This window comes from Nematostella vectensis, chromosome 11 (genome assembly GCF_932526225.1).
Source record: "Nematostella vectensis chromosome 11, jaNemVect1.1, whole genome shotgun sequence".
NCBI lineage: Eukaryota > Metazoa > Cnidaria > Anthozoa > Actiniaria > Edwardsiidae > Nematostella > Nematostella vectensis.
The window spans coordinates 15,625,484-15,635,617 of NC_064044.1; the positions used below are offsets into that span (position 1 = coordinate 15,625,484).

The following is a 10,134-nucleotide window of genomic DNA, read 5'->3' on the forward strand; positions in this document are numbered from 1 at the left end:
TAATTAAATAGTAACTTTATTCAATTAGGGTAAACTTACATGAGCTTTGATAAACTATGTGCCTCTCCTTAAACTATAATTACACTTGAATAAAAATAAAAAGTTCAATAAATTATTTGTATTTCGAAAATAAAAGTGTAAGTGACTATATCTGGTAATCTCTCAAATGTCACGTTTTCTTGTCAAAATATGAGCCAGATAATCGGGGCACTGATTCGATAAACATTTCAAAACTAGGTACAATCTATTTATATTAATTTCATCATAAAAAGCATAACCAATCTAAGGTTTTAAAAGTTTGTTCTCTTTATTTTCTGCAATCTTATCTAATCTGTAACCTCTTAATTGGGTATGCAAATTGTTTCTCAAATTCAACTCTAACATATGACTTTAAGCACTCGTGTTTGTGGCCATTTAAACGCATTTGCCCAAGTTCGAATCCTATCCCTTGAGAGGGAATTTTCCAAGTTCAATCCAGTGAGTTGAAGTTATTCCTCCTGTGTTTCCAAGTTCAATCCAGTGAGTTGAAGTTATTCCTCCTGTGTTTCCAGTCTTCTCATTTAAGGACTCTGGGTCCTGTCTTTACAAGCCGCGCTGCACAAACCTGAACCGAAGGGACGTAAAACGGCTCACTAGCAACGGAATAAACCCTCTGGCAGTGACCAAAATTGACAGCGCTTGATTTTGAGGTTGGTGCTCTGTTGTGCCATGCGCACCAGCTTAATACTAGTGGAAGCTAGTTCATGCATAATTCAAGAGCCCTTGAGTGAAAATAACATGCATTCTTATGCATTACATACCAAAATATTACAACGTCCTTCCCTAAACAGCGGATAGATCTCGGCTGGGTTCCTAGAAGCAAGGGATAGATTTGTTGTAATGGACCGGCTTCATTCACTCTTCTCTCAGACCCATACACCAACGACTATTGGTTGTCTAGTCTGTCCGATCTGTTTAGGCAGTTCTTGGGTTGGTGATGGCTGAAACAGTATAAGTACGTAATTAATGTAGCCCTAAAATCTCCATCTTACCGAAAACATACATTAGAAACAAGCCCCTTGTAGAACTATTTTAACAAAGACGCTTAAACTGCCTAACTAGCGAGATGACCCTTGTAGAACTATTTTAACAAAGACGCTTAAACTGCCTAACTAGCGAGAAGCCCCTTGTAGAACTTCATTAACAAGGACACTTAAACTGCCTAACTAGCGAGAAGCCCCTTGTAGAACTTCATTAACAAGGACACTTAAACTGCCTAACTAGCGAGAAGCCCCTTGTAGAACTTCATTAACAAGGACACTTAAACTGCCTAACTAGCGAGAAGCCCCTTGTAGAACTTCATTAACAAGGACACTTAAACTGCCTAACTAGCGAGAAGCCCCTTGTAGAACTTCATTAACAAGGACACTTAAACTGCCTAACTAGCGAGAAGCCCCTTGTAGAACTTCATTAACAAGGACACTTAAACTGCCTAACTAGCGAGAAGCCCCTTGTAGAACTTCATTAACAAGGACGCTTAAACTGCCTAACTAGCGAGAAGCCCCTTGTAGAACTTCATTAACAAGGACACTTAAACTGCCTAACTAGCGAGAAGCCCCTTGTAGAACTTCATTAACAAGGACACTTAAACTGCCTAACTAGCGAGAAGCCCCTTGTAGAACTTCATTAACAAGGACGCTTAAACTGCCTAACTAGCGAGAAGCCCCTTGTAGAACTTCATTAACAAGGACACTTAAACTGCCTAACTAGCGAGAAGCCCCTTGTAGAACTTCATTAACAAGGACGCTTAAACTGCCTAACTAGCGAGAAGCCCCTTGTAGAACTTCATTAACAAGGACACTTAAACTGCCTAACTAGCGAGAAGCCCCTTGTAGAACTTCATTAACAAGGACACTTAAACTGCCTAACTAGCGAGAAGCCCCTTGTAGAACTTCATTAACAAGGACACTTAAACTGCCTAACTAGCGAGATGACCCTGGTAGAACTCCGTTAACAATAAACTCCGTTATGCGGGTTTCCCCAGTTTTAGAGTACGACGCGCGCTAACGTGGCCACCTTGACAGTTTTGCCAATAAAGATGCGAAAAACGTGCTATCTGATGAGAATCAACGTTATTAGCCAATCAGCGAGGTAAAGAAATGCTTTAGTGCTCATCAGAACACAAAGGAAGCCTACGATATGAAGTTTGTGTAATTCAAAACTATATTCTCACATGCAGATTTGCGCAGCGTCTTTGAAAGTTTGTATTTGTGGCCACGGTAGCGGGAGTCGCACTATTAAAAATCATGACTCACTTCCTTTAGTAACATTGCATAATGCTTGTAGCCTGTAATAAAATCATGACTCACTTCCTTCAGTAACATTGCATATGCCTTGTAGCCTGTTAAAAATTATGACTCACTTCCTTCAGGAACATTGCATATGCCTTGTAGCCTGTGATTGATGTCGCTGATGCCACAACAAACTCGATAAGACACAGAACGACCAAGAAAATGTTTACTACCCGAGCCCTCGCATGCAAGATAATCATTGGCCAGATGAGGAGACACGTGACCAGCGAAAAGCCGAACATAGCACCAATCTGTCGATACAAATTAATATAAGAGTGTTGACCAGCCACTCCGTTTTACTACGATCTCTTTGATGAAATCTTACAACCAATATAACCTCTTTGCTGATAGCTTGCAACCATTCGTGATTATAGTATGGTACTTTATACACGATATCTGATGGAACTTTCTTGCTTGGATTGGCCGCTAGAATGGGGGCTTTGCGTGATTTGTTATTGTCCCGGAGTGCTGGCCTTTTTAAAATTTTCCATTATCATGAAAAAAGGTTTAGTTCGGTGAGGAAGGGCTTGGGGATATGGGTGTCAATCACCGTCATTATCACTGTCACTTTCATCATCACTATCACCGTCATAACCACCATCACCGTCATTATCACTATCACCGTCATCATCACCATCACCGTCATCATCACCATCACCGTCATTATCACTATCACCATCACCATCACCGTCAATATCACCATCACCGTCACCATCACCATCACCGTCATCATCACCATCACCGTCATCATCACCATCACCGTCATCATAACCATCACCGTCATCATCACTATCACCGTCATCATCACCATCATCGTCATCATCACCATCACCGTCATTATCACCATCACCGTCATTATCACTATCACCGTCATCATCACCATCACTGCATTATCACTATCACCGTCATCATCACCATCACCGTTATTATCACTATTGCCGTCATCATCACCATCACCATCACCATCACCATCACCGTCACCATCACCATCACCGTCATTATCACTATCACCGTCATCATCACCATCACCGTCATTATCACTATCACCGTCACCATCACCATCACCGTCATTATCACTATCACCGTCATTATCACTATCACCGTCATCATCACCATCACCGTTATTATTACTATCACCTTCATCATCACCATCACCGTCATTATCACTATCACCGTCACCATCACCATCACCGTCATTATCACTATCACCGTCATCATCACCTTCACCGTCATTATCACTATCACCGTCATCATCACTATCACCGTCATCATCACCATCACCGTTATTATCACTATTACCGTCATCATCACCATCACCATCACCGTCATCATCACTATCGCAGTCATCATCACTATCACCGTCATCATCACCATCACCGTCATTATCACTCTCACCGTCATCATCACCATCACCGTCATTATCACCATCACCGTCATTATCACCATCACCGTCATTATCACTATCGCAGTCATCATCACCATCACCGTCATTATCACTATCACCATCATCATCACCATCACCGTCATTATCACTATCGCAGTCATCATCACCATCACCGTCATCATCACCATTACCGTCATTATCACTATCACCGTCATCATCACTATCGCAGTCATCATCACCATCACCGTCATTATCACTATCACCGTCATCATCACTATCACCGTCATTATCACTATCGCAGTCATCATCACCATCACCGTCATCATCACCATTACCGTCATTATCACTATCACCGTCATCATCACCATCACCGTCATCATCACCATCACCATCACCGTCATCATTACCATCACCGTCATTATCACCATCACCGTCATTATCACTATCACCGTCATCATCACCATCACCGTCATCATCACCATCACTGCATTATCACTATCACCGTCATCATCACCATCATCGTCATCATCACCATCACCGTTATTATCACTATTACCGTCATCATCACCATCACCATAACCGTCATCATCACCATCACCGTCATTATCACTATCACCGTCATCATCACCATCACCGTCATTATCACTATCACCGTCACCATCACCATCACAGTCATTATAACTATCACCGTTATTATCACTACCACCGTCATCATCACCATCACCGTCATTATCACTATCACCGTCATCATCACCATCACCATCACCGTCATCATCACCATCACCATCACCATCACCGTCATTATCACTATCACCGTCATCATCACCATCACCGTCATTATCACCATCACCGTCATCATCACTATCACCGTCATCATCACCATCACCGTCATTATCACCATCACCGTCATTATCACTATCACCGTCATCATCACCATCACCGTCATCATCACCATCACTGTCATTATCACTATCACCGTCATTATCACCATCACCATCACCATCACCGTCATCATCACCATCACCTTCATTATCACTATCACCGTCATCATCACCATCACCGTCATTATCACTATCACCGTCACCATCACCATCACCGTCATTATCACTATCACCGTTATTATCACTATCACCGTCATCATCACCATCACCGTCATTATCACTATCACCGTCATCATCACCTTCACCGTCATTATCACTATCACCGTCATCATCACTATCACCGTCATCATCACCATCACCGTTATTATCACTATTACCGTCATCATCACCATCACCATCACCGTCATCATCACTATCGCAGTCATCATCACTATCACCGTCATCATCACCATCACCGTCATTATCACTCTCACCGTCATCATCACCATCACCGTCATTATCACCATCACCGTCATTATCACCATCACCGTCATTATCACTATCGCAGTCATCATCACCATCACCGCCATTATCACTATCACCGTCATCATCACTATCGCAGTCATCATCACCATCACCGTCATTATCACTATCACCGTCATCATCACTATCACCGGCATTATCACTATCGCAGTCATCATCACCATCACCGTCATCATCACCATTACCGTCATTATCACTATCACCGTCATCATCACCATCACCGTCATCATCACCATCACCATCACCGTCATCATTACCATCACCGTCATTATCACCATCACCGTCATTATCACTATCACCGTCATCATCACCATCACCGTCATCATCACCATCACTGCATTATCACTATCACCGTCATCATCACCATCATCGTCATCATCACCATCACCGTTATTATCACTATTACCGTCATCATCACCATCACCATAACCGTCATCATCACCATCACCGTCATTATCACTATCACCGTCATCATCACCATCACCGTCATTATCACTATCACCGTCACCATCACCATCACAGTCATTATAACTATCACCGTTATTATCACTACCACCGTCATCATCACCATCACCGTCATTATCACTATCACCGTCATCATCACCATCACCATCACCGTCATCATCACCATCACCATCACCATCACCGTCATTATCACTATCACCGTCATCATCACCATCACCGTCATTATCACCATCACCGTCATCATCACTATCACCGTCATCATCACCATCACCGTCATTATCACCATCACCGTCATTATCACTATCACCGTCATCATCACCATCACCGTCATCATCACCATCACTGTCATTATCACTATCACCGTCATTATCACCATCACCATCACCATCACCATCACCGTCATCATCACCATCACCTTCATTATCACTATCACCGTCATCATCACCATCACCGTCATTATCACTATCACCGTCACCATCACCATCACCGTCATTATCACTATCACCGTTATTATCACTATCACCGTCATCATCACCATCACCGTCATTATCACTATCACCGTCATTATCACTATCACCGTCATCATCACCATCACCGTCACCGTCATTATCACTATCACCGTCATCATCACTATCACCGTCATCATCACTACCACCGTCATCATCACTACCACCGTCATCATCACTATCACCGTCATCATCACTATCACCGTCATCATCACTATGACCGTCATCATCACTATCACCGTCATCATCACCATCACCGTCATCATTAGGCATATGTAGATTGTGCTCAGCAAGTTTTAAGCAACTATTGGTGTTTTGAGCAACTTTTCGTAGGACCAGTAACTTTTGCCTTCCTTTGCAACTTTTGAGCAACGAATTGGTATAAATCGATCCAAACCATCAAAAAGTTCGTTTTTTCATCTAAAAAATAATTTAATCGCAGTAGATTTTATTAAAACGGCTCCCAAATGGTCCTTGACATTCCTCACTCGTTTTACGTGTGCCCCTGAAATCTGGACAGCGGCTATATTTATCGTGGCCTACCTATACTTCACGCGCGAAGTATAACGAAACTCTTTTTATTGGACGTAAAATGATTGGAAAAATATTAAATGCATAATTGTTAAAATAAAAAAACAAACAAACATGCTTTGAGCATTTATCTAGAACAAACGACTCTAGAGAGCGAGCAACTTTTGTTAATTACTGGTGGCAACTTTTGGATATATTAGCAACTTTATAGCAACTTTTGTTAATTACTGGTGGCAACTTTTGGATATATTAGCAACTTTAGAGCAACTTTCGGCTACATTATTAAGCAACTTTTCCCAAATTTACAAGCGCAATATACACATGCCTAGTCATCATCACCATCACCGTTATCATCACTATCACCGTCATCATCACCATCACCCTCATCATCACCATCACCGTCATTATCACTATCACCGTCATCATCACTTTCACCGTCATCATCACTATCATCATCACAAACGATCTTATTATTACAAATCATCATCATTGTCATCATCATCACCATCATAAGCCATTATCACAAACGTCATTATCTGTTATCCATTATCCACCATTATAATCTTATATATCATCACAATAATTATTCATTAACATCAATTTTATCTTAAACCATTATGAAACCATCTACAAATAATGGATTCATTATATAAGTGATATTAAGTACTCACCCAGCTCGTTTTCGCAGCGTTGTCAATTATAGTTCCAACAACCCCCAACGCACCCGTGATTATTGCCTACACAATGATTAAAATGATTGAAATGATCAAATTATTCTTAATTTTTAAAAATAAGTTGTTGTTTTATAAATAGTGATTATGTACGCCATCAGCCCTTAGCAAGCCACCTACCCAAGCTCCGACCCAGACACTAAAACCAAAGACGCCATATCGACCGTACCAATCCTCCTCGAAAACCGGTAACGCGAAAAGGCTGACTAAAAATATCAGCGTACCGATAACAACTTGAGCAACACACCACCAACGAATCGGTTGCGTTTTGAACTGCATTTTTATCAAACGTTTTGCTTTTCTGTTACCTCCACTATACGTTCACTCTGAGATCGTGCTTTGCTTCATGTTATTGGTTATATTGGCCCCGCTACTATTACCACGAGACAAAGATTAAGAAAGTTAGCCAATTGGCAAGCGAGAATCCCTGTTAGTTAACCAATTAGCGCGCGAGGTTCCCTGATCTGATTTATACAAACTTTCCTAGTGTCTGACGCGCATCGAAGCATTTCTTTGTCACGCATGATAACTATGAAAAGGCACGTTTCTCGCATCATAGGCATTATTTACACGCCGTTCTTTTCATGTGCCGTTAGTGACGTTCTGAATGCAAATAAGCAAAGTAGATTGTTTCATCTTCAGTTGAATGCATTATATGGAAAGGTACATGAAAATAACGGTGACTGCACTAACAGTGAAGTCGTTTTAAAACGTCGAACTTTAAGCAAAATCAACGAGAAAGCAAAGTGCTAATATGATTTCGTTAAGGGCTTGTTTTGCAAACTATAGCTTGCACGGGGAATCACGCGACTTTTTGGGTTAGCAAACTCTCTCGCGCTACGGCTTTTGGCGTTGAGATAACAAACAACAAAAAGCAACTTTAGTCAGCGCCTACCAATCGGTCAAAAAAAATTTTTCACGCCCGGAAGAAATAATTTTCATTTAAACAAAATATTTCAGGCGTGATGGCCGCAGTCATTTCTGCGTTTGTTTTGGCGGGAGTTATTGTCACTAAAAAGTCACGTGACTTTTGGTGCAAGTCGACAGGCTTGGTAATGATCATTACGGTATCCCTGTGCTGGGCGTTTAGAATAAATGATACAATAGATGAGTGCTAGCCAATCAGATGGCGTAACTAGCGGTTAGAAATCCAATACTTGGGAAGCCTGTGGTTTTTCACCAAAAGGGCATGTTTTGGCGGGAATGTTATAAAGTATTGAAATATTGAATAAATTTTACGAAATTGCCCCTTGACAGGTAATCCGGAATTCATGAAAAAATAAGAAATCCGAAATCCGGAATCCATGCTACTGGAATCCGGAATCCACACAGTAGGATTCGGAATCCAAGACTTAAGGTGGAATCCGGAATACAAGAATCCTTGAAACAAAAATGGAATCCGGCATCCACGGGAAAAAACCCACATGGAATCCGGAATTCACACACTAGGACCCGGAATCCAAAAACCTATTGGAAAACCTGTCATGGGGCAATACGAAATGTTGCCGTACTGTTTTTTTGTGTACTTGCTTTTAGCGGGAAGAGTAAGTGCAAGTCCGTTCGAGCCTCTCTTTGGTGTAAAACCACAGGCCTCCCAAGTATCGCGATTTTAACCTCTAAAATTTATAAAGAGCAAATACTGTGATGGAGTTTGGGCTCCCTCTAGTTTCAACATAATAATCATGCGCGGAACTTGTCCGTTATCCACGAGAAGTCGTGAAGTCAAAGCCGTAGACACCCTCGATTATTTTTAAATTGAAAACACAGTTTTCTTTGCACAATAATGCAATAACGTTGAATACTTGGATTTTTTTTCAACGGCGACAAAAATTGTGTTAAAAGAAACGTAGAGTAAAGAAACGGGCAGTCTTGCTTAAAAAAAAAAAAAGAAATATTCGTTTTTCAATATAGACTAAAGCTAAATCGCAGTGGCTATATGCCCGACAGTCGGGAGGGGTCCTCAATGGACCTATAGCAAAGAGACACTCGTGAATGTTATATGCTACAATGACACTGTCGGGAAAATCAATAAGACATTCGAGCAGAGTAGCTTACGAGAGGTTCACAAAATTGAGGCGCGGGTACCTCAGGTTCCTTTGTGTTGTACAGTTCGCTAAGGGTGCTGGGGACGAAATCATCATCACTCAAGATCATCCCTTATGATCTTGAATCAATCCAGCACAGGGTACCCAAGTGTCAGGGTCTTAGTAAGGGCCAGCAGGCCCGTTGCTGTGATTTCCCCCCCCCCCCCCCCAGATTTTAGTTTTAGGGTTACTTACTTTTCAAGTAACGCAGTGACTATATAATTGGCTTATTTGATTAATCTAGAAACTGTCGGGCATTTACTCCATTGAAGACCTGTCCCAACAGTGTTATTGTAGCATATAAAATTTACAAGTGTCACTTTGATAAGGATTTTATAGTGTACATTCAATTGCGACCACAAAGCTTAATTCAGAATCGTTTGCCCTTTCTCGACAATATAGAATACTTTGAACTCACTAGGTCGACAATTTAATGAGTTACTTGAATAAATTGAAAACTGTCGGGCATTTAGTCCATTGTGGACCTTTCGCGACTGTCGGGAATATAGCCACTGCGAAGCTAAATACCTGGTAGGAAGGGCTAAATATCCGTTAGTTGGTTAGAAACGCGCGATAGAGTTCACTTCTTATACCTTAGGGGCAAAGGGGGGAAGAGACCCACGAAGATGGCCAAAGCCTCTCTTTCGTTCATATATTGCCCGAGATCCTTTATTGGGTTACATAAAGTACCCGCCTGGTA

The 10,134-nt window shown here is 41.5% G+C and overlaps 1 protein-coding gene across 1 annotated transcript; it reads right to left on the minus strand.

Moving 5' to 3' along the window:
• Nucleotides 1-8,329, minus strand: LOC116609896. The gene is made up of 4 exons (XM_048734051.1): nt 7,471-8,329; nt 7,291-7,356; nt 2,402-2,581; nt 1-980 (listed from the first exon to the last, which is right to left on the minus strand). Exons 1-4 carry the CDS (start codon nt 7,627-7,629, stop codon nt 906-908), a joined length of 480 nt encoding a protein of 159 aa, XP_048590008.1. The 5' UTR covers nt 7,630-8,329; the 3' UTR covers nt 1-905.
• Nucleotides 8,330-10,134: the final 1,805 nt, after the last annotated feature.